General features: G+C 34.5%; 3 protein-coding genes and 2 non-coding genes across 6 annotated transcripts; 2 read left to right on the top strand and 3 right to left on the bottom strand.

Moving 5' to 3' along the window:
* Positions 1–130: 130 nt before the first annotated feature.
* On the bottom strand, positions 131–10,274 carry LOC101245462 (ubiquitin-activating enzyme E1 1). 2 transcript variants are annotated; one of them, XM_004240368.5, is made up of 7 exons: positions 9,948–10,274; positions 8,340–8,713; positions 7,905–8,122; positions 2,680–3,474; positions 1,574–2,442; positions 1,044–1,479; positions 131–941 (listed from the first exon to the last, which is right to left on the bottom strand). In XM_004240368.5, exons 2-7 carry the CDS (start codon positions 8,698–8,700, stop codon positions 345–347), a joined length of 3,276 nt encoding a protein of 1,091 aa, XP_004240416.1. In that variant the 5' UTR covers positions 8,701–8,713; positions 9,948–10,274; the 3' UTR covers positions 131–344. The 2 variants fall into 2 exon arrangements, with proteins under 2 accessions (XP_004240416.1, XP_010321768.1); XM_010323466.4 differs by having other exon boundaries at positions 8,340–8,716; positions 9,948–10,244.
* Positions 10,275–12,677: 2,403 nt separating this feature from the next.
* Positions 12,678–12,750, top strand: TRNAR-CCU (transfer RNA arginine (anticodon CCU)). Its single transcript has one exon. It is a non-coding gene; the product is annotated as a tRNA-Arg (tRNA).
* Positions 12,751–13,148: 398 nt separating this feature from the next.
* On the top strand, positions 13,149–13,230 carry TRNAS-AGA (transfer RNA serine (anticodon AGA)). The gene has a single exon. It is a non-coding gene; the product is annotated as a tRNA-Ser (tRNA).
* A 1,843-nt stretch (positions 13,231–15,073) lies between these two features.
* On the bottom strand, positions 15,074–18,310 carry LOC101246059 (gamma-interferon-responsive lysosomal thiol protein). Its single transcript, XM_004240370.5, has 5 exons — positions 17,909–18,310; positions 16,538–16,603; positions 16,292–16,432; positions 15,914–15,994; positions 15,074–15,368 (listed from the first exon to the last, which is right to left on the bottom strand). Exons 1-5 carry the CDS (start codon positions 18,164–18,166, stop codon positions 15,201–15,203), a joined length of 714 nt encoding a protein of 237 aa, XP_004240418.1. The 5' UTR covers positions 18,167–18,310; the 3' UTR covers positions 15,074–15,200.
* Positions 18,311–19,126: 816 nt separating this feature from the next.
* LOC101245763 (gamma-interferon-responsive lysosomal thiol protein) lies at positions 19,127–24,685 on the bottom strand. The gene is made up of 5 exons (XM_004240369.5): positions 24,079–24,685; positions 23,316–23,381; positions 22,712–22,852; positions 20,148–20,240; positions 19,127–19,649 (listed from the first exon to the last, which is right to left on the bottom strand). Exons 1-5 carry the CDS (start codon positions 24,334–24,336, stop codon positions 19,443–19,445), a joined length of 765 nt encoding a protein of 254 aa, XP_004240417.1. The 5' UTR covers positions 24,337–24,685; the 3' UTR covers positions 19,127–19,442.
* Between the last annotated feature and the right edge of the window lie 439 nt (positions 24,686–25,124).

Raw genomic sequence — 25,124 nt, forward strand, 5'->3', positions numbered from 1 at the left:
CAGACATTCAAGATCAAAAGTTGGTACGATTTATATTTTCATCCATGAGGTAAACAAGGACAAAAATTTTAGAACACTCACCTCTCAGGCCATTCTCGTGATGACCCCGTAATCTTGACAAGTAACTGAATTGACAAAATGCAGAATATACATACAAAACGAAAGCAGGTTCAAAATATAGCGAGGCACCATCAATGGGCATAGTAAGAATCAAAGTTGCTACGGAAAAGAATCTTGCCGTGTATCTTATATTATTAGAACATAGAGACTGGAGGATAGTGCATACAAGATGATGTATGATCCTGAACTTCGAAACCAATACTGGAATTGATTACCAAGAAAATTCAACGGAAGTATACAGACACCAGAGGAATATCAACGTCTTCGTCGTTGTCGTCATCACAGGCAACAACAACATCCAAGTGACGGCGGTATGGTGGTATCTCCATCTTTGCCACGTCCCTCGCCAAATCTACTACTTTCTGGTCCATCCGTTCTTTGTGCCGGGGGAACATGCTGTTAAAGAGCAGGCAGCTTCCACATGAAATGCTGTATGCATTCAGTCCTTTGTCTGCAAGCCATTGGATTAGTTCTCTCAGTGTAGGATTGTCCTTGATGACCCACCTATCCCAAACAGTCCAGCTCAGGTCATTATGTTTGATGATCTTGGGTGGTACTGGCTCAGCTATGGAAAAAAGAGGTAGAGCAAGGTTGGCAAACGTGTTCCGGTAGTCCTCCAGTTTGTGACTGCCATCTAGAACCTTATACAGCTCAAGGCAAACCAAACCTGTAGCCATCGCAGTAGTAGTTGCGATTGCTGGGATGATCCTTCCCGCGATAAACTTAGCTTTCAGTTTGTCAACTTCGGGGATACAGTAGTTCCTTGCTCTCATGTTGGCAAGTGCAGCTATAAGATCCATATGGAAATTAGTGTCATCGTCCTGCAATCAGATGAAACATCAGCAACCGAGACAATTCATCTAAGCATCATGCAAATTTTTAATTAAGAGTTTAAGGGAGAGGGGACATCACAAAAATGCGACCTTCTCAAATTGAATAGGTTTCATCCTGAAGCCTGGTGGCAAATTCTTCCTACCGCACTCCAGCTTTGATATAAGTTCATCGATAACCGCAGCATCATCTATAGAAGCTGATGAAGAGAGACTGGTTGCCTTCTCATCAGTCACAATTTTCGCATCTTTTCTAGGTTGAAAACATGGGACCATAACCTTGTGCACTGCTTCACTCAATTTCTGTGGGTGCTTAACCCAATCAGGAATAGGTATACCAAATGTTTCAGCACGCAATATGGATGCAGCCATGATAAAATGGAGATGACTTGGGTCGGTAGAAGAGAACTGCAAGGGGCGAGGGAAGCGCTTGGGGGCTGACCAAAAAGGGGCTCCAGAGCTGGTCACTGCATCCTCCGGGAATGTGAAAATCAATTGTTTTACTCGGTTTGCAAAATATTCTTCAAACCTGGAAAAGAACAAAGATCAGAAACAGCAGAAATAAAGACAACACGCTACGATATTATATGCAGAAGGACAAATCAAAATGGTAGTGTACTTACTTGAGACGTGCCCATGCAATGCAATCTTCAAAAGTTTCACAGCTTTCTCGATCTAGACATTCGAGAATACGCTCCAAATTGTCTCTGGCTTGAGCATCCCCAGCATTTGTTTGTGCAGATGTATATTCGTTTGGATTAGAAAGATAAGCATTCACTTCGGCTGGTGTTTTCTCAAGCAAACCCTCAAATTCGGATCGTGCCCATGTCAAACAATGATCTATATTATGTGGGAAGGAATGCAAAGTGCACATTGGTGCTTGTTTCTCTGGAGGATCTCTTGATGCACCATAATTCTCAGTCAGATGGGGAATCACCATCTGAGTGTTACATTTGGCTCCAAGGGTCCCTGATTCAAGCAGTGGCTTCTGAAAGTACAAGCATCTCTGATCGACATAAAGTCTTGCATTGACATTGTCAAGTGCGTTAATAACCACACTAAGATTCTCCCAGAAAGTGTCATCAAACACATTTTCAGTTTCAGGACCCACACGGTTCTGCAAAGCTTCAACCCGGAGCTGGGGATTTATTGATGTTGCAGCAGCAGCAGCAACAGTAGATTTTGCCTGGCCGATGTTCCAATCACGGAAGAGAAATTGTCTACTGAGATTACTCTTCTCAATGACATCATCATCAGTCACTGTTAATTTCCCTTGCTCGGTGCATGCAACTCCCATTAAAGCCAAGTTCTTCAGGAACTCACAACCCAGGGCACCAGATCCCACCATAAACACCTTGGCATCTTCTAGTTTCTTCTGGAATTTCTTCCCAAAGACTGAGATTTGGGCATCATACCGAGTATTTAATGGCTTCAAATCACTAGGATCAAGTGGTTCAGTTGGAAGTGATTCCAGGGAGTCAAAGTAAAAGAACTGTAAACAAATATAACAAAAAAACAACAACTAAAGAAAGTCAGTCTCCTTTAAACCCTCATGCATAAATCAAAAAAAAAATAATAAAGCAACCAAATTAATTGTTCAATGTAATGCCTCCTCCACCCCACCCCCATCTTTCGTGTGGGGAATTGGGGGGGGGGGATGGGGAAGGACCTCTCAAAAAAGAACCAAATAGAAAAGAAACCGACAGAAGACAGTAACAGCATTTGTAACCTGATAAAGTGGATGAAACTTCCCAGAGCAAGCCTTCACAACCTCCTGCCCGACAATACCACCAAACATAGCAGCCATGGGATTAAGTTCGGCACGTGCACCATAAGAGAACTTCTGTAGAAGTTTTGGGTTTATATCGTCCAGTTTGACATTCCCATTACTTTCATTTAAATTGGTCGCAATAGATATCAGCGTCTGAGCATCATCTTCTGAACCAGCAAGAGGAAACCGTGCCAAATCTGATCTGAACTTGTCTAATGCTTGGAATGCCAAATGTAGCAGAGGTGGGCGGTCAAACTTTGAAAAATCACTAAGAAGGAAATCGCCAGGATCCATGATAGATTCCCTCAGTGTCTTGAAGTTCAAAATTTTGGGTGGCTTCACCTGAGTAACAATACCACCTCTTACATAGGGACCAAAGTTCGTTGTGTCTTCATCGAGGGTAAAGGAATAAGGTCTTGCACTGCTAATTTTTCTTGGCTTGCCATCATTAAGTTCTGTCATGCCCTGTACTTCTGAAAAGACAACTAGGTCCCCATCCTGAAACTCAAGCCTTTCATCATCCACACACGAAATTAGGGCAGGGTTATCATTACTAATTGATGCAATAATACCCGTATGAGGTTCTTCACCATCTACATCAAAAACTGTAAACTCAGGGCCAAAATCACAGAAGACATAACCAAATAGACCCCTCACTTCAGTTCTGATAAATGCAATAGGGGGTTGATGGTTGTGGCAGTAGTCATTGAATTCTAGTGCGTCCTCTAAGCTGGTGTTAGTAAATACCACAGCCTGCATTAAAACAACATATCGTTCAGTGTTTGGCAGGAAACTATCTAGCCAGACGGCCAGATTGGAATTTTTTAGCAGTCCAAAGTTCAAATGAGTTTGCAACAGGAGATTAAACACATAGCAAATTGATATTCTTCAACAGGAAAAATTGCAAGAATTTGGCATGATTAAAGTAGTGAATAAAATGCACACTACATTCCCAAAAGTCCAAATGCTTATAAACCTTAGCAAATTGATATTCCTCAACAAGAACAAATTGCAAGAATTTAGCATGTTTAAGAGTTAAGGCAGTAAGTGTGCACTACATTCCCAAAAGTATTTCCACAAAGTGGCCAATGCACACAAAAGATGCAACAACATTGATCAACTGATAATTCAAGATGAAACAGTGAAGGATCCAGAGAGAATTAAAGGGGAGATTATTGGTTTTTATCAGAAGCTTTACTCAAAAACATCATATAGAAGACCTTCCAGCAACCTAATCAACTGTGCAATGGTCACTGAAGCTGAAAACGAACTGCTACAAAGGGAGTTTGAGGAGCAAGAAGTACTAGCATGTCTGAAGATGTGTGCCATGGACAAAGCTCCTGGTCCAGATGGTTACACAGTTTTTTATCAAGTGTTGGGATGTAGTGAAGAAGGATATCATGGATACCTTTTAAGAATTTCCATTCTCACAATATCTTCGAGAAGAGCTTTAATGCCACCTACATTGCTTTGATCTAAAGAAGAATGGTGCCAAGGAACTGAGAGATTTTAGGCCCATCAGCCTCATCAGAAGTGTATATAAGTTGTTATCCAAAGTGCTGACTGAAAGGCTGAAGAAAGTGGTTGACAAGCTAGTGGATGCTCAACAGATGGCATTCATCAAAAATCGACAAATAATGGATGCCATTCTAATTGCAAACGAAGTAGTACATTCAAGAATTACCCAAGGAAAGGCAGGAATTTTGTGCAAACTGGACATAGAAAAGGCATATGACCATGTGAACTGGAAGTTTTTGTTGAAGATGTTTGCATGTATGGGTTTTGGAAGGAGGTGGATCAAGTATTGCCTCTCTACTGTCAGATTCTCAGTCCTTATAAATGGTGCACCAGAAGGTTTTTTCCCTGCTCAAAGGGGTCTGAGGCAGCGAGATCCCCTATCTCCTTTCCTTTTTATCATTGTTATGGAAGGCCTAAATAACATGATAAATGTGGCTGGAGAGAACGAATGCATCAGGGGTTTTGAGGTAGCCACAACTCAAACCTCAATATCAAATGGCAACATGGAAGCCACTCATCTACAGTATGCAGATGACACCTTAATATTTTGTGATGCTAATGAGGGACAACTTTTGGTTTTAAGATCAATTTTGGCGTTGTTTGAAGGAGTCTCAGGTTTGCATATCAACTGGAGAAAGAGTCAGTTGTATCCCATTAATAATGTTTCTAATATGGATAAACTGTCATGGATTTTGGGAGCGGAAGTAGGTTCTTTGCCTACCATTTATCTGGCATGCTTTTAGGAGCCAAATCAAAGGCTTTGAACATCTGGAACCCAGTGACTGGAAAGTGTGAGAAAAAGCTTACCAGATGGAAATCTCAATATATCTCCTTGGGAGGCAGAGTCAATCTCATTAATTCAGTTTTGGATGCCTTACCTACTTACATGATGTCCATCTTCCCTATTCCTAACGGGGTGATACAAAGACTTGGACAAAATTAGGAGGGATTTCTTATGGAAAGGGACAGAGGAAAATGATTCCACTGTCAAACATTTAGATAAGTGGAACAAGGCTCTCTGGGGGAAGAAATATGGGGGTCTTGGAGTAAGGAATTTGAAAAAGTAGAGCACAAAACCCTTAGACTAAAGTGGCTATGGAGGTATTCTCAAGAGCCTCAACCATACTGGGGGAAAGTAATTCAAGCAAAATAAGGAGAAGAGAACAAGTGGATGACAAAGGGGGTCCTTACACCATATGGGGTAAGCCTATGGAAGTCCATCAGAATCTTGTGGCCTCTCTTGAAGATCAAAGAGCATCAGAGTAGGAAATGGCATCAAGACTTCATTTTGGGAGGATAAATGGTTGGGGAACTTTAGCTTGAAGAGTATCTTTCCACAGATGCATGACTTGGCAGTGAATAAACAAGCGAGTGTAGCTGAGGTTTGGACACAGCATGGATGGAATTTCCAGTTTAGAAGGAATTTCAATGAATGGGAAATCGAGACCGTGACTGATTTTATTGGTAGGTTGGAAGTTTTTACAGGAACAAGGGATGAACATGATAGATTATGGTGGAGCAGAAATAACAAAGGCACATTCAAGGTAAACTCTGCATATAAGTTGCTAAATCAAGATGCAACAACCTTCTCTTTGGCCTTGGAAGCAGATTTGGAAACCTAAAATCACTTTCAAGGTGTCATGTTTCACTTGGCTTCTGCAAGAGAAGCAATTTTGACACATGAAAATCTCAAGAAAATGAAGTTCTCCATGTGTTCTAGATGCTATTTATGTGGGGAAGAGGTTGAGACAGTCAATCATCTATTTCTCCAGTGCAGAATAACATCCCAGCTATGGAGGATTTTCATTAGTCTCAGGGGTTTTGCTTGGGCTATGAATAACAGAATCACGCATCTTTTATACAGTTGGGGAGAAGTAGGGGTGGGAGCTGCAGATAGAAATAGATGGAAGATTGTCCCAGCCTTATTTGGTGGACTGTTTGGAAAGAAAGAAATGCTAGATGTTTTGAGAGCAAGAATAGTGATCTCCAAAAGATCAAACTAAATTGTATCAGGCTTTTTTGTTTCTGGTGCAAGCAAATGTATTTAGAGGACACTGAATCCATTATAGATATCCTAGGTTCCTGTTAGGATTCAGATTTAGTTTTCTTACTTTTGACAAGCTGTAAATATGGTTTAGTGCAAACCAAGCACTGGTTTCAATGAATATACACAATGTTACCTTCTCAAAAAAAACTACATTCCCAAAAGTCTCAACAGATATAGATTTCTCTGGTTGAAGCAACTTGTTTCTACCGAATAAGTCATATCTCCTTATACAGAAATACTACCTCAAAATCCACGAGTCTATTTGGATAGTCAGGCAGCACCAGCCAAAAATCATACTAACAGTTCAAGTACAGATCAACACGAACGTATGCAAATCAACACAACATCCAAAGATGTGAGCATATCCACTTCCACAATTACAATTACAAACTAATAGTTTCAACCCCAAACAAGTACCGTCAGCTAATATGAATCCTCCCTGACCATGTTTCTTCAATAAATGTTCATCTCAGGCCAGCATAAGGATAAAATACTCTCCTGAATTGTTCCCATATTGTATTCGAAACATTGGGTCTACAGACATCAATCATGTATCATTTCCACCTCTCAAAAAAGTTCAGCCTTGTTTTGATCAATAACCAACATCCATAAAATTCGAGGCATCTCACCAAGAGAAATGATGAACATAATTCAGACAACTATTTCTATTAATTCAAAGAGAGATCCACCACAATACAATGTCAAGAGGCGAATAATAGTCTAGTCGGACAATTTGACCTGATAACTCACTAGATAAACATACCTCCCATCCCAACCAACTTCACTTGGATGGATGACTTTCATGAGGGGACCAAGACGAACGTTTGAACAACGAATATGGTATTCATATTATCTAATAAGTATCTGTGACAGTCGTTCTTACAAGATGCATAATACATGTCAAGTTAAAAAAATACATATGTGCCAGTACCAATAGTTTTTAGTTATTCCCTTCGTTCCTAAATAAGTTGTGTTTTTAGCTAGGGCACATCCCTTTAAGAGAACTACACATTCCTAAAAGTAAGATGTACTTTTACCAACTTACCAGTATTAACTACCTTGAAAAAGACATAGCTCTCTAATAGTTCCTTGGTTATGTAAGACTTCTATTATTTATATAAAGGTAGAATTGGAAGAACATCATAATGACTTCTTGGTTATGTGAAACACCACTTATTTTAAAACACCACATACTTTGAAACGGAGGGAGTAGATTGTTCAAAGATAGTAGGGCCATTCATTGGGGACAAGCGGAAATAGAAATATGGTTAATGAGAATATGGATTAGTAGTTGACAGGGTGATCATAATAAAGGGAGTATCAACACTTACTTCTACCTTTTTATCTTCTAGCATCTTAAATATATACGACAGCAGACACCCTTTTTTTTTTTTGACAAGTAGGATCCACCTTTTGCACGGAAACGCCATACATATCTCGGACTTCTTTTAAACTTTGGGTTGATCAATCAAAGACAATATTATTAATTTGCACCAAAGAACGTCCAAAGGTCTATCACATCTCTTAGGAGTTACCATGCATCAGTGAGAACATATAGTTTTCGTTGAACAACCAAACTTGTTCCTTGAAAAAGCTAAACACAAAGATGAAAGCTTACCTGGAAATCAGAAAGCTTTTCTTTGGTCAATTTTGTCGTAAAACTTGAGACAACCACAGCATTGTTGAGTTCTTGTAGCTTTTGAACAGAAGCAAGCGCTCTGTTCATGCCAACATCACTCTCTGAGAAAATAAAATTGCTAGACAAATCCCACAACTGCACTTCTCCTTCATCATGCAGAGTCACAGACTTTACACCAGCAAGTATAAGATTCTTTGCTGCAATCACATGGAAATACATATATCACACAAATGCAAAGAAACACTAAAATACCAAAAATAGCCTGATCGACAAGACCCAACAGAAAAGGTCCAGTATTCAATCTTATATAATCTACAGTTGTGCTATTGCAACACCGGTTAACAAGTGCAAGTACACATAACTTTTGTAAAACTTTATATTGCATTACACTTTTTAAGAGTTAGTAACAAATACCTATTTCAGCACCAAGCCCTTGGATTCCTGAGACAAGAACGTTAGAAGCAAAGAGCCGCCGCATAGTTTCACGGCCATACACGGCGAGCTGTCTGCTGTGGAGATCCTCATCAATATCATGTGGATTTCCATCATCAAAAGCCATTTCAGTCACTGACCGTTCACCAACACTACCGCTGCTAGTGTTACCGTTTGTATTATTACTTACGACCTTGTTACTACTGCAACCACTGGTATTCTCTTCGGTACCGGAAGAAATCACGCAACTAATTTTATGCTTTTTAAGAGAACTTTCTGGATCACAACTGCTACTGTTACCTTCAACTACCACGCCTTCTGCCGGTCTCTTTCTAGGAAGCATATAGTGCAACAAACTGCTAAACGCTCGTCGAACACCCATTGGAACAGCCAAAATCAGAAAGCAATTCAAAAATGCAAAATCAAAAGACACGAAATGCATATATCTAATGCAGGATAACTATACTATACCAGTAGTATATAAATTCGTGTAGTTTGTAACTTATTCCAAATACAGTATATCAAGCAAAGAAGAAACATAAAAAAGCAAAATAATCCAATATATCATAACATCATAAATACCTAACACTAGCATTTACTTTGTGTCACCTGTAATCTATTCCAAGTACAGTATATCAAGCAAAGAAGAAATGCAAAAACTCAAAGTACAATAACTCCATATATCATAACAATATAATGCCTAAAACTACCAATTACTTTATGTCATTTGTAATTTATTCCAAATACAATCTATCAAGCAAAGAAGCTTGCACTGAAAGACAAAAGCATATTCTTACAACTCAGTTGATCGTGACAACAACAAATATATATAAAACTATCAGTTGCAATTGATTCCAAACTCCAAACACCATATATCAAGCAAAGTCGTTTACACTGAACACACAAAGGCATGACTTATTTAAGTTTTTTCTCACACAAATCCAATGGATCCTGACTGATAAAACATCAAGTTCGCAACTAAGATATGATTACACAGGACAACGATGTGGATCCTGAGAGAAAAAAATATCACAGATTGCAACTAATTCCACAAGCAAAAAAAAAAAGTATGATCATATGGAACGACTTAATCTGAGTGGATCGTGATAACATAAAGTAGTTTGCAACTACATATATCAACCAAGGCAGCTCGCACAATCCAAAAAAAAAATGTAAGATTAATACGTAGTACACAACGACGCTAAATCTCAGAGTATCATAGTTTGCAACTAATTCCAAATACATAGCAGCTCTCAAAAAAGCAAAACAAAAAACTAAATCTCAGTAAATACTCTCAACATCTCAATGGATCGTGAGATATAAAACAGCGCAGTTTGCAACTAATTCCAAACACATACATCAGCTCGCACTAGCAAATAACCAAAAACAAAAAAAGTAGGACTAATATGACAACAACAACGACTAAATCTCAAAAAATCGTAATAACAAAATTCAACATCTCAGTAAATCGCCATAAATTCAACATCGCCAACAGCGAAATTCAACATATCAGTGAATCGCCATAGCAAAATTCAATATCTTCTTAGATCGTGATTTAGCAAAATTTAAAGCGGAGATAGAGAAAATTACCGATTGAACGAGAAGATATGAGTGAAAATGATTGATCGGAAAGATGGAGAAGTAATGGAGAAGAATTTTCATGTGTAGAGTGAAGAAGAAGTTTCAATAGTGAAGAGGTGAAGGGGTATTTATGGATTTAATTTTTTTTTCTCGGTTTAGAGATTTTGAGGGGTTTACAGAAAAAAAATGGGTAGCGTTTCGATTACGTGCATCTCTCTCTGTAATGGAGAAAGAGAAAAGGTTGACTGTTTTTTTTTATTATTATTTTGTGTGTTGTGTTTAACTGGTTCTAGAAACTACTAAAATGGTGATGATTTAAGGCATCACCGCTTATACAAGTTTATCAAATCTAAAAATAATTAATATTAATCTTTTTGTACACTATACTTTGTTGGTCTTAAATTCAGGTGATCTAGTTTAATTTTTATTTTATAAGTAGAAATGATAAGTTTGTTATATAATTGTAAATATTAATATTTTGTTAAATTTTATAAGATGTGTTTAATTTAAATTAGAATTAGAATTTTTGGACATTATTCAATCTTAAATTATATTTTATGCCTAATTTTTAGGTTAAAGTAAACATAAAATATATATTTGTATATTATAGTTATAGTTCAGTATAATTGCGTCTCATAGCAATTTATGTTTGTTCTGGTTGTTAACATGTATATTCGGTATATATAGACATAAAAAATATTTATTTGGGTCTATTTATATAATTTGATATACAAATGAGTTCTGCAATTGTATATTTTGATATATAAATAGGTCCAGCATTTGTATATATGTTGGTGTACAAATGGGTCTTGCATTTGTATATTTTCATATACAAATGGGTCTTGCATTTGTATATTTCGGTATACAAATGGGTTCTATATTTGTATATTTTGATATACAAATAGGTCATGTATTTGTATATTTTGGTCTATTTGTATATTTTGATATACAAATGGGATGACAAAAACCATGAAATGTTTGTTGCAAATTATATTAAAAGACACTATAGCTATAATATTTAACTTGAGTTAATAGTTTGTTATTACATGAAATTTTTTCATTTAAGAAATACGTCACTAACGGTCATCAAATTATATTGATCAAGTTGAAATCATTTTATGTTTGAGAAATACACTACGAACGGTCCTTAACTCGTGGATAAATTATAGGTAAGTAAAATCAAGAGATCAACAAAATTGTACTCTTCGCAATCTTGAAAAATAAAAATCATATTTGTATGTTGTAGTTATAGTTTGCACAATTGGCTCCATAACAAACTTTATGTCTGATATGGAGCATCATATTTGTGACAGTCTCTCATTTGTATAAATAGCTGGAATTGAAATAAAAACGTTTTGTATTTTAAATCTCTCTCTCTCATTTGTGTTTGTATAAAACAAGAAAGAGAGAAAGACAAAAAAGAATTGTGTAGGGATGATCTATGTCCGTATAATTATAAGTGTGTATGACAAAAATATATGTAATTATATTTGTATTCGTACATATAGTTTATTCTTGCTTTATACAAATACAAATGCATTTTATATATTTGTGTTTGTATAAAGTGAGAGAAGCAAATGACAATTATTTGCTATAAATTATAATTAAATCAAATTATAATTTTATGACGTTTAGTTTAAGTTAATAATTTATTATTTTATATCATTTTTCTTAATTAAGAAAAAACATTCCTATTTAGAATATACTATGATAATGGGCCGATAATTTGCATAATATCAACGTCATTGCCTGCATAGTGCCGTGTGCCAATTGCCAAGACACTTTTCAAAACTTGGGCCAAAAGTAATAACATAATGGCCATTCAACAAAGTTGAAGCAGTGAATTTTATATTATATAAATAAAATAAAGTAGTATATAAATTTCACTGTCTCATTTCGTAGATTCATAAATTATTTCATTAAGAATATTTATTTAAATTTAATTAGAATTTAATTATAATAAAATATTAATATATTAGACAATTTTTTTAAAAAAAAACAAGCGTATAAAATGAGATAAAGAATAGTTTCTGTATTATCCATTTTAATAAATTCGAAAAAGTTATTTTCTTTCAGTATACTTTTTATTATTATTATTAAGTAATTATATCAAAAATTCATTATTAAATTTAGAATTTTAAATCATAGTTAATAAAAGTTAAATTCCTAATAAACATTCTCTTGTGGAAAAAGTAAATTGAAACCAAGAGGATATATTAAAGCTTTCAAAATAAACTGTAGGTCAGCTGTCATTTTTCCATCATATTATAAAGGATAAATATGTGAGCAGCCCTCGATCTATTTCAGAAATTTTAGAGACACATTTATATTATATTAAGATTTTATTATTTTTTAAATATATTTTATGAATAATGTTTTATAAAAAAATACGAGTTGATTGAGTTCGCATATTTCCTAAAAGTTTTTTCGCGGTCATCACTCAGCTTTTTTGAATTTTACTACTAATAAATTGATTGTTCTTCTTTAACATATTGTTTGAAAACTTTATTTTTTTAACTTATAGTTTATCTTTTATTTTCTTCAATTGTCATGTTATACTTTCGAAAGTCAATTTAACTAATTTTTAAGATTAAATTAGAGTATATTTATTTGATATTTTAAAATAAAATTTTAAATACTCAAAACTATACCTAAAATATTATAAATTGCAGTTTTCTTTTCACGTAAATATGATAAAATTTTGAATATGAACTGTAAGTTGACTATAAATAACATCTGGCGTCTGTAGCTCAGTGGATAGAGCGTCTGTTTCCTAAGCAGAAGGTCGTAGGTTCGACCCCTACCTGACGCGGTTATTTTTTTTAAAAAAAATCAAGTGGGAGATTAAGCTATTTTATTTGAAAAGCTAAATATATTTTATGTTTGTTTTCGTACTATTATTCTTTTTTGTTAATTTTTTTCTCTTTGCAATAACTCAACACTAAGTAAGGGTCTCAAAATTTAACACTGTAACATGAACAATTCAACATCAGTCGATAATCTCTAAATCCAATAATAACATGTAATCATGTATTTTTATTATATAACATTTATAGTTTGAAAATATCTTTATAACAATTGAGATAAATATTTGAGCGTAATTTCTCCTGTACTTTTACTATTCTGCTTATTTCTAATTTTTGTTTAACTTACTAATTAGCCAAAATAATAATTAAAATAAAACTTGGTGAAGCTTTAGAAGCTCATCCAGTGAGCGTGCCGGAGTGGTTATCGGGCATGACTAGAAATCATGTGGGCTCTGCCCGCGCAGGTTCGAATCCTGCCGCTCACGCCCCTTTGTATTTTAAAAAACATCAACACGAGATTTTTTTTTTGATATCTTATTCGGTGTTCGATATCTGCATTGAATCTCGACTAAGTTTGAAATCATGAAAAGTTCCACTCTAAAGATAAATTGTTTTCTAACAAAAACTTCATATGGTGTTCGATATCAACATTAAAGCTTGACTAAATTTGAAATCATGAAAAGTTTCCCTCTGAAGATAAATTGTATCCTAATAAAGACTTCGTATTCAGAGAAACTCATACATGAAACCTCTAATCAAAGATGAAAAAGTATTTAAAAATTTATCATCTACCAAATGCAAAGAATTTTAAATGTATAACGATTAAATATAAATTCTAAATCCGACAGCAAAATTGCTTACTTGGAACATAATAAGGCAACGGTAAGTTAGTTTTTTGTATGTGCTAAATAGAGTGTATCTTTAGATATATATAAATTGCTTTCATTACTTTATCCGATAACATATAGTAGTAACATTCATAAGGGATTACGTTTAAAGGATACACATATATTAAATTCATAATAAAATACGAAACAAACGTTTAAATGTTAACAGAGAGAAAAAATATTATTAAAATAATCTCTTTTCACTTGTTAAATCGTCTGTTTTAATGGGCTATCGATTTACTCAATAATATTTATTATTAAAAAAGAAAAAATTAAACAAAAAATCTGACTATTATTATAGAACCGTAATTATCCGTTAAACTAATAGTTTAATAACATTTTTTCAGTTTATTTATTTATTGATTCTCTTTTTGCACAACCCTAACTTACAGAAAAGCTCCCAATATTATTTTCTATTTCAAACTTGAACAATTAAAAATACTCAAAATATTTGCACACCGACATTCTTTAAACTATTAAAAACAATAAAAAAATTCCTAAACACCCATTAATATTCAATAATAATAATATAGGATATTTTTTAATATTAGTCGCATGGTAATTTTAGCAACAAAATATATCCCATATCTAATAATAATTGTAATTGTTAAAATTAGTTTAATTTAGTTTCCTGAATTGAATTGTAGAGCTATACTGTTTTTACTGTCCTAATTTGAGTTAGTCTAGGATTAATTTAATTACCTAATTTGAATTGTAGGACTAATTTTTATTTTCCTAATTTGAGTTGGTTTAGGATTAATTTGCTTTCTTAACTTGATTTGGTTTATTGATTTTTGATTTTCAAATATGCTAAATTAATAAGATATTTTTTTTATCGATTTTCAATTTATCGAGTTTGATACTTAACAGTTCGATTTCGATTTAATTAATAAAAATACTTTAAAAATAAATATATGACATCTCCAATAATTTCGGTGATACGACAATGACTTTACAAAATATTCATAAAATAGAAACAATAATATCTAACATGAAAAGAACTACACAAGTGCAACACAAATACGAGATTTAGGATAGTAACGTGAATTGAAGGCTAAATGACAAAGGTAGTAACCAGAAAAGTACTAACATTAATATTTAATATATGTAGGGATAAAGTAATAAATTATTATCGTCCTCGGGGCGGACCAACCCTTACCAAAGGGGTGTTAAGCGATACACTCCTTCATTAAAATTACATTGTATATAGAAGTCAAATTGCCTGTTCTAGTCCTACTAGCCTCATAATTATATTTTTTATTACAACATTGACACTCCTTAACGACAATTATGGGTCCGCTACTGCACATATCTATGATATAAAATCATATATAATATACCACACAAACAAGTTTTAGGTGTTTTAGTACGATTCCATATCTGTTACTTAGATTTTATTGTATTTTATGCTAAATTCATCGTTAATTAATCACAAACAATCTTATTAGAGAACTGAACAGCTTCATTATCATTCAAACTATGATAAATATTTTACAAATGCAGTTCATCATTTCATAAAACATAACCAGCATCAAGTAGCTCTATTATATGTTGACATAACCTGTGGATTATGCAGATGCAGCAAGCTTAACTCTCTGTGCAACAAATGATGTAATTGTTGAACTGATAGTTGATAACTTGGAAGTGAAACTTATAGAATCAGATGAGCTACAACCGGGGATAGGCGCGGTTCCTTTGTAAGCTTTGCAAATGTAGCTTATGAATTCCCTGTAGTCCTGCAATGACGAAAATACATAGTCATCGCGTTAGAAGGATAGTACTTTTGAGGGCTAACGGTCCTCCTTTGGTCTATGTTGTTCAAACACTCAATTGCTAGTAGCACACAGAACGTCCAACGTCACAATGCTACTTTTGAAGGATCCAACAGACACATGGTGCCATTTTTTAAGATTGACCATAGAGCAACATAGCATTTGGATGGTTTAACGCGATTAGCAGACCAAGTCGTGCTCAGAGGCCATGTACTTCTAGGAAACTTTCGGTTCCCCTCCCTCTCCCGACACACGGAGGCCATTTACATTAGTCACAAATCGTACAAAACAAGACTTCCGGAAGCAGATAGATATAGAAAAGACTTATGAAGAACTGTTGAAAGCAAAAGGCAATATCAAAGCAACCACAATATATCCCACAAGGGGAGTCTGGAAACGTAGACGTTATATCTACTTTGGAAGTTAGAGAGGTTGTTTCCGACAGGGACTCTAGCAGGTATATAATATTGCAAATTGCAAGGAATATACAGGAAGAATTAGAAACTAACAGTGTAAAGCGGTTGTCCATCAACAACAACCCATGGCACAAATTTATGCGGAGGTGTCTCAGCTGCGTGGCGTAGTTCAAGCTGCACATAAGATTTAAGCGACGTTTAATTCACACAGCATAAGATATACTACTGCTAAAAAAACATTCAATCAAAGTTCTGTTTCAATCGTAGTTCTTTACAGCAAGAAATGAGGGATACACTACGATGTGAAATCAACAGCAACAACATCAACATACTCCTAGTATCTTCAGAGTTAGAGAGGTTGTTCTCGACAGACCCTAGGCTCAAGGGAAAAATAGAAACAGAAGTACAAGAAAACGAGTTTTTTCTTCAAACAGAACGGGATTAGATGTAAATCAAATCAACAGAACTAACCTCTTTGCCTCTGTCACTGCCAACACAATCAGTAACGAGTTTTTTCCTCAAATTCAGTTTTTCGAAACACGTTTCCCATTGTGTATAATTCTTATGGTAGATCAAACTTTCCACACAGTGAATAAAAGGGAAGTGTTCATTCTGCATCAAATATATCCAATAAAAATGTAACCAGACTTTATAGATATAGTCGCAAAATCAATTTTCAATAACTGAACTAAGTGAAAGTGAATACCGATAACTTACCAAATTTGGCCAGACATCAAGAGCACAAGCCTCTACAGTGTCCAGAAAACATTCAGCTGGACCATGCTGCAATCATTACAACAAAGAGTACATCAAAAGAAGCTTCTTCCGGGACCGTTTTGACTTACCGCCACACCTTGCTTTTCTATTACGTTCTGCCCTTACATCGTAAAAGTAAGGGTGAAGCTATAGAACTAGATACGTAAGAGAAAGAGAGGAGAGCAGAACTTTACTTCTCTGCTGAGGCATAAACAATAGCAAACAATCTCTAACTAAGTAGTTTTTGAGGTTCACCGGATTCCCTCTGGGATTATTAATTACGTATACATAAGGAATATTTAACAAAGCAGACCAGCACTTTTTATTCATTAATAGCCGTTACATGGGAATAAGGAAGCTTACACAACAAAGACACTTAGCATAGGAGTAGATCTCCACTAAACAAAGAAAAAGAAGAAACACACTACTTTGCGTCTACAGACATCCCGTGAAATACCTCCGATTCCAAATCTGATTTTTGCTTTGAGTTGGGACAACCAGCTTAAGTAGTTCCGGTGATAGGGGGTAAAAGGGGCATAGACCCACGTTATAGCTCTCGTAACTCGGTCATGTTTCATACGTTTCGGATATAGCACGCCCCCCCTTTTTTTGACTATATTAAATCCACACTTTGACACCTGAGATTCCGTAACGAGTAGATACTTCCGCAGGAGCATAATCTATTTTCTGGTTAAATACATTACGAGATGTTTTTCCATACTTTCCGCATTCAGTTCTAGCTATTTCTGCACCTTCTAATCGACCTGAACATAAGTCCCTTCCCTTCTTCTTTACGCGCAACTCAACTAATTTCACGAGATACCTAACACCTCCCACCACCAACAGGTACCGGATAAGTGTGCTAGCTACCCCTTATAAAGTCAACCCACATTTGCATCATCTGACTTTTCACCTAACTATCGATACACTAATCGAAACAGAGGTTTTTTTTAACCGCGAATTAATACAAAATTTATGTTATAAAACATGATTTCTTAGATTCATGGAATCAGTTCAATCTTTATTGAAACGTTTTCTAAAACTATTTTTACCTCGTATCCTACTTTCACTCAATTCACAGGGTTCAACAAACAATCAATATATTAACAATCGAAATATGGTCCAAAGAAAAAAAATCTCTACCGAACCAGCTCACTAGGAAAACACAAGGTGGAAAAGAAATTCTCATTGAAACATTGGAAAACTTCTCAACTTTTCGTATGAGAACACTATTGTTTATTATTTTCAAGCTGATTCAATCAAAATATCTACTGAAGCATTTTTTCAGTATGAAATAGTGATTTTTATGTACAAAAGAGATTGATGGATTACCTGGCATTTGAAGGTGTTATTGGGTAGAATTTTAGTATTTCCCCATGGAACAAGTTTAAGATCAACAAAATCAATTATCCCATTTCTGAAAATCTTAGGTAAATAATTAACAATAAAATTTGAACAACCAGGACAAAGGCTTTCATAATACAAAGCTAATGAAACTTTTTTCTCACAAGAAATGGAAGAAAATTGGATGAAACATAGCAAGGAAAATAATAAAAATGATGATAAAATTTTTTGGGAAAAAAACCCCATTTTGAGATGATGGATTTGGGATTTTTTTTTTTTTTACTTTTATATGGTTAGATAAAAGCTGAAATCAATCTTAAAATTATCTCTTCACATTGATCAGTGAAAACAGTCCATACTATTATTTATTATTTTATATAATAAATTGTTAATTTTTTTCACTTTTTAATTAAAATAATCACTTAAAAACATAATGCGAACGCCGTAGGAAATAAGAAATTTTAAAATAATATTATTTGCACACGATTTCACATGACTATTCGTAAATTTCGATTATATTTTTTCATATACTTTTTTCTATTGGAATAAAGTAATGTCATTTTATTAGCTGTCCTGTAAATGAATAATAATTAAAAAAAATCCACGTGAATTATATTTTATTTAAAAGCTAATCAGATCTCATCGATATCACCTATAGTCAAGTGCCACTTTCTAAAAAAAAAAGTTAAAGTCCTTATTTAACTCAAAAAAGAGCTTCTCTTTTTTTTTCTAAATAAATAAATAAATAAAAAGAACGTGTTTTGATCAAATTTTAAAGGAAAAAAAAAGTGATTTTAAGAAATAAAATAAATTTATTTATTCATTTTTGAATTAACACATTTATTAAAAAATAATTATAGTTATAATAAATTTAACATTTTATTCCTATTAATTATGAATCAACTTAAAATTTTCAAAAAAAAAATTGACTTTTATAAAATAATTAATTAAGGATATAATATTTTTAAAAAATCATTCTTTTTTTATTTATCAAAATTAACAAATAATTCGAAACAATTAAAAAAGAATACCTTTCAAAATAAGCTAATATTAGAAGGTTAGCCAATAGTCAAATTTAAAACCCAACTGAATCCCTTATTTTCACCTTCAACTGTGTGCAATGGGTACTAAAAAAAAATCAAAATATAAAATAAGATCATATTAATTCAGAATCAATTTCATGGCTACTTATTAGATGTAGACAACTTATGAAAACCCACACTTTCTATATCCAAATCAAAAATCAACCAACGACTACATATAGAGTGAAATATTACGAATAAAATCTGAAGAGGATAGAATGTACGTACGCAGACCTTATTACTAACTTTTTTTCTGTTTCCGAGTTCTCATATTACCACATTTCCCATCAACAGCTGATTAGAGAGAACTAAGCACCTTCTTCATTATCATCCATCATGACAAGTATATTACAATTGCATAAACCAACTACAGTATCTCATCATTTCATAAAACGAAAAACGTGAATCTGCTGCACCAACGAGTTCTGTGGACTGTAGTATTATGCAGATGCAGTGAGCTTAGCGCGGTTCAACCATGATGTGATAGCCGAACTTACAGTTGATAACTTGGACATGGCTGTCTGCTTTAAACAGAAAGGATTAAACTTCCTTCCAATTTTAATGACGTTAATGGATGAGCTGCAACTAGGGACCGGGGTAGTTCCTTTGTACGCTTTGCAGATGAAGCTAATGAAGTCCATGTAGTCCTGCAACAACGAAATATGTTGTCAAGGGTAAAGAGTTTTTATACAGCAAACCATAATACAATCTCTCAGCCTTCACCAGGTAAGAGGGGGTAAGACGGCGTACACACCACCCTCTCAAGACCCCACTTGTGGAATTACACTGAGTATGTTGTTGTAAGTTGTACAAAAAAGAAAATTTCCATAGCAGATAGATATTGGAAAGACTTCGAGGAACTGTTGAGATCCAAAGCCATTTCGGAGGTAGAGAGCTCTATATCAGGCCAGAAGGTTGAAGTCCGCTCCTTAAAGTGTAATGCTGGTAACTTTAATATTATTGTGAAACAGTATTCAGGGGTAATGCTGGGTGTGTGTGTGCGTCGGGTGGCAGGAAGGAGTTTTTTGTCGGCGTTGATGCAGGAAAAGAACTCGAAAAAATATTTTGACAAACAGTGAGAAAAGGACAACAACACTAGATAATAAACAGTGCAAGTTCTGAAGTGTAGAGTAAGAAGAACTGACATCGTAAAGTGGTTGACCATCAACAACAACCCACGGCACATATTTATGTGGAGGTTGAAGGGCATTCGTCTCAGCCGCATACTGTAGTTCGAGCTGCGCATAAGATCAAGTAACATTAATTCACAGAACATAAGATGTTACTATAAGAAACAAAACATCGGACCATAAAGCTCTTAATAAATCAAATTTGTTTCCGATAACCTCGATAATAATGATTTTCAGTTGTTGGAATTAAAGCCAAACAAATGGAAGCTAGGATTAGCTTTCTGAGTAATTCTACTCAGACTCACCAATCTCAAACAGAGCATGTGAGTAACTTAAATCCTCTCCGGTCACATCATAGCAAGAAACGAGGAAAACGTTATTTGTTGACCTGCGCCACTACAAATTTCTAGATTACTTAACCACTATGTTAGCAATTTTGTCTTGAGTTTCTTAATTAACTCGACTCACTTCCCCTCTATATGTTTACTCTCATAAGTCCTCTGAGAACAAGGTTACAATTACAGTTTTGTTAACCAAGCTGCCACTTGTTTGTCAGAAACAGTGGGCCTATTTCTTGAGAACCAAAAACTAGGTGTTTCAAGTTTTTTCAGAAGTTCCTTGTTCTAGTGGAAAGGGAGAAGTTGAACGTTAACGCATCTCTGACCTGACAACGGAGGTGATTGCATTTCAACAGAATTTGATGAGTATTGTTCAAGTCATGGGATCATACGTGAAAAGACAGTTCCTGAAACCCACCATAGCACGATGGTGTAACTAAAAGGATGAATTGAGTCATAGTTGAGAAGGTGAGAAGCATGCTCACAACGGCTAAATCGCCTAAACCGCCCAAGTCATTATCAGATGAAGCAGTTTAGACTTCAGAAAACCTATTACTTGATCAACAGAACTCTATCAATTCACTTGGTTTAGATATCCCAAAAAGTTTAGATGAATGAGGTGGTGTTCTACTCCCAAGCTAAAGGTGTTCATGTGAGAACTTCTGAACATGAACTGTACGGGCAACGAATGAAGTCGGACAATAAGTAGCTCCTTACATATTCATCAGTTACACATTGTGGGATCCCGAAAAAGAAGAAAGTCATCAGAAACATAGATATACTGCTCCGAGAAAATGGTGTGGAATTGCTAATAATCGGTCAGCAATTGCCAGGGGAAAAAAGTAGTCCATAATCTTGTTACATTGCTTCTACTTCTAACCATCCTTTAGGTGGAGAAAGCACTATAGAAAGAGTAGAGAAGGTTGCTGAGAGAAAGAGAACCCTGATGCAGATGTTGAGGAAGGGAAATCAAAAGGCCAGAGAGTAAAATCATCCAAGTATGCTTCCTTAAGTATGTCCTCATTACTGATGAGAGCAGCCAAAAAGTCTTAAGAAGGTATTGGATGAAAGTCATGCAAAAAGAGATGGAATCTCTACCAAAAAAAAAGTCTCTTTTGAAATTTTCGAACACAACTTTATCATTTTGTTGTAACTAGTATGTGGATAACATAATTATTATATGACAAGGCAAGAAGTTGATCAAGTTGAAGGGAGATTTGTCCAAATCATTTGACATGAAGGACTAGGTTGGCCCCGGCACAATCAATTCTAGAGTGAAGATTGATCGAGATAGAACAACTAAAAAAGGTGTGGTTCTCACAAGCAAATACACCGAAAGTATACTTGAATGAGTTTAACATGAAGAATGTGTCTTACAACAAAGGAAGAGAAAGATAGCATGGGAAAAATCCCTTATTCCTTTGCCATCGGGAGTCTAATTACACAACAATTTGCTACAAAGATGACATTGCTCACGCAATAGGAAGTCAGGGGGTCGAAACAGAACACTGGGAACTGTAAACTGGATAGTCCATATACCAGAGAGATATCTCAAGTGACTGCCTATATTTTGAAAGATCTGATACTTTCCAGCTTTATTTCTTTCTTTATTGAGAATGATTTTCCACATTGGGATCTTGGTGTTGTTGTTTCTCTTTTTTATTCTCGCTATCACGCCCGCTTTTATTCTCGTAATATACCCTGACTAGTATTTTTATGTGCTATTTTTATCAACACATTGAAGGGTATATCCAAGAGGGGGAGAGAGAAGGTACATCCAAAAAGGTGGAACTATAACTATTACGATAATGCAGCAAGACATAACAGAGAATACTTTCTTTTTATTTTTTACAACTATCTACAAACTTAATTTCGTGAAGAACACATTCAAATTCAGTTACTTCTATATACATAGATCCATAACGCAAGCTAGTATGCTCAAGAATGTATATATCTGCAAGCTGACTAGTCGACTTGAAAAAAATCCTCTTTTTCATATTCATATGTTCAACATCTATTGATTAAGGATATAGCACAACAAAGGAAAAGAAAGTTTTTTTAGTTTTTTTTTTTAACATTAGGATGTGAAATTATAAATTTAAATACATCTTTACAGCAAGGTAATTCAGAAATAATACCAACTTGCCACGAAATGCTCAAAAACCCAAAAAAACAAAAACCAGAGAGAAATATAAAGGACATGATTTTATGATTAGCTATAAATCAAACAAGAGAACTAACCTCGTTCCCTCGCCCACTGAGGACACAATCAGTAACAAGTTTTTTCTTCAAATTCAGTTTTTCAAAACATGTTTCCCATTGGGTATAATTCTTGTGGTAGACCAGACTTTCCACACAGTAAATGAAAGGGAAGTGTTCACTCTGCATCAAAAATCCAATAAAAATGCAACCAGAATTTAGAATAGCCTCCTTAAAGAGATATAAAAGTAACATGCTACCTATCATTTATCAAGTAACTCTCTATGTAGTGCTACACATTATCTTTTAAGGGGTTGTTTGTTTCAAGCTATCTTTTAAGGTTGTTTGTTTCAAGCTATGTTGCTCAGACTCTCCAAAAAGTTTTTGACGGTTGCGTGTAGGGTACTCCAAAAGTAGTGCATTTTTGGAGAATAAATGACATTTTTGGAGAGTTCGAGCAACATAGTTTCAGCACAAGTTCTGTAAGGATTAGTAATACAAATATTAGTAACGTATGGATTATTTCCTCCTATACATCAAACTGAAACGTGCTCTAGATGAAATGAGCTGTGATGTTTTTAAGCTTTTCAACTAGCAAACCACAACTTATCGAAACCATGCTCAACGACTTTAATTAGAAGCTCACCAAATCTGGCCATGCATCAATTGCACACGCCTCTACAGTATCCAAAATGCATTCATCTTTTCCATGCTGCAACCATTACAAAGAGAATTTCATAAAATCTCTAGTTTTGCCTGATGCTATGCATTATACAAATATATACTTACGTAACAACAACAACAACAACAACAACAACCACTGTAATCCCACAAGTGTGATCCGGAGAGGATAGAGTCTACACAGACTTCACCCCTACCTTGGGAGTTAGAGAGGCTACTTCCGGTATATATATATATATATATGTATACACATATGTAAGAACCACAAAATAACGTAAACTTAACAAGCCAAACTATACCCCGGATACAGATTTAGTCCTTCTCAAATCTCAATGGGTTCAACTCCACTCACTCTTTATTTGTTCAACCATTATAGTTCATACATACACAAAAATATTACATAATGTATGAACATCATACTCTAAACTCAGCATAGTTTACTTGATTCAAATTTTAACTTAAAGTTGTGTTTGGACATGCATTTTACTTTGAAAAAATTTGAACTTTCATGAGTGGAAGTCCCAGAAATCCAAAACGTCCTCTAAGCCCATTATTGCTAAACTGTCAAACATATAGTTAAAATGTAAATTTTTTCTGAAATCAACCCCTTTAACATCTATGGTCAAACGCTAGCTAAATTTTAGATCCAAATCTAGTGATTTGATGAATATGTACAAATTAAATCCATAAGCTTCAAATTTCAAATAAAAATGGGAATCTTGTATTACCTGGCATTTGAAGGTATTGTCTGGTTGAAGCTTAGTATTTCCCCATGGAACAAGCTTAAAATCAACAATATCAATCATCCCATTCTTGAAAATCTTAGGTAAGTAATTAACAATGAAATTGGAACAGTAAGGACAGAGACTTTCATAATACAAAGTCAAAGAAACTTTTTTCTCACAAGAAATTGAAGAAAATTGGGTGAAACATAGCAAGCAAACAAGGAAATATGAGATTACATTTTTTTGGAAAGAAATTTCCATTTTTTGGAAAAAAATCAACTAGTATTTTATGGGGTTTGAGGTTTCTACAAGATTGAATTTTGGGGATTAAGTACAAAAAATAATATTCTTGGTTCTTGAAATTTCAGGGCAGAATGAGAAACACGTGGAACGAAAAGAGAGGAGACACAAGGAGACTGGTGAATGATGAGGAAACATGACTGACTTCAAGAACCCAAACATAGGCCGCGCCTATTGTTACAGTGTTTCACCCTTAATTCTGATTATATGAAAGAAAGATTTATTGGAGAAAGTTATTATCGAATGAGTCTTGCAAAGCGTGATTCAAATTTAGTCATAGCTCGATATAGACTCTGGACACTTGAGAAACAAAGAAAATGAATTCTAAGGGAAGGAATATATAACACTTTGTTCAGATGATTTTTTACGTATTGTTTCATAATATATTATAGGAAAAATTGTATATAATAGCAAACTAATAACCTAAAATAAATGGAATAGCTAGCGTTCGATTTAATTGTGCTCTTTAGCAAACGTTAGCTAAAATTTGCCAACGTCTCTCTCCCATAAATCTCGCTCGCCTCTTTCGCTTTATACAAAGAAGTGTATAATTCTGTTTTTGTTTTGTATAAAGCGAGAGAAAATTGTATATACACATGCAAAAATATATATATCTTCGTGTTATACACTTAATTATACAATTTACAAACATTTTACTTCAAATATTGCAAAGAAAAAGGCCAACGAATTATATAATTGTGAATTATACAATTGCAGTGAAATACAATTTTCTCTAGCTATATACAACA

This window comes from Solanum lycopersicum, chromosome 6 (genome assembly GCF_036512215.1).
Source record: "Solanum lycopersicum chromosome 6, SLM_r2.1".
In the NCBI taxonomy this organism is placed as follows: domain Eukaryota; kingdom Viridiplantae; phylum Streptophyta; class Magnoliopsida; order Solanales; family Solanaceae; genus Solanum; species Solanum lycopersicum.

Excerpts from the sequence above, each read along its gene's own strand:
- LOC101245462 (XM_004240368.5), bottom strand. The coding sequence starts at position 8,700 with ATGCTTCCTAGAAAGAGACCGGCAGAAGGCGTGGTAGTTGAAGGTAAC. Across the intron at positions 3,475-7,904 it reads AAAAGCTTTCTGATTTCCAG|GCTGTGGTATTTACTAACAC; the intron begins GTAAGCTTTCAT and ends GTTTTAATGCAG. Across the intron at positions 942-1,043 it reads AACCTATTCAATTTGAGAAG|GACGATGACACTAATTTCCA; the intron begins GTCGCATTTTTG and ends ATCTGATTGCAG.
- LOC101246059 (XM_004240370.5), bottom strand. The coding sequence starts at position 18,166 with ATGGGGTTTTTTTCCCAAAAAATTTTATCATCATTTTTATTATTTTCC. Across the intron at positions 16,604-17,908 it reads ATAACACCTTCAAATGCCAG|CATGGTCCAGCTGAATGTTT; the intron begins GTAATCCATCAA and ends TAATGATTGCAG. Across the intron at positions 15,369-15,913 it reads ATGGACAACCGCTTTACACT|GACTACAGGGAATTCATAAG; the intron begins GTTAGTTTCTAA and ends TCGTCATTGCAG.
- LOC101245763 (XM_004240369.5), bottom strand. The coding sequence starts at position 24,336 with ATGGAAATTTCTTTCCAAAAAAATGTAATCTCATATTTCCTTGTTTGC. Across the intron at positions 23,382-24,078 it reads ACAATACCTTCAAATGCCAG|CATGGAAAAGATGAATGCAT; the intron begins GTAATACAAGAT and ends TAATGGTTGCAG. Across the intron at positions 22,853-23,315 it reads TTGATGCATGGCCAGATTTG|AGTGAACACTTCCCTTTCAT; the intron begins GTGAGCTTCTAA and ends TTTTTGATGCAG.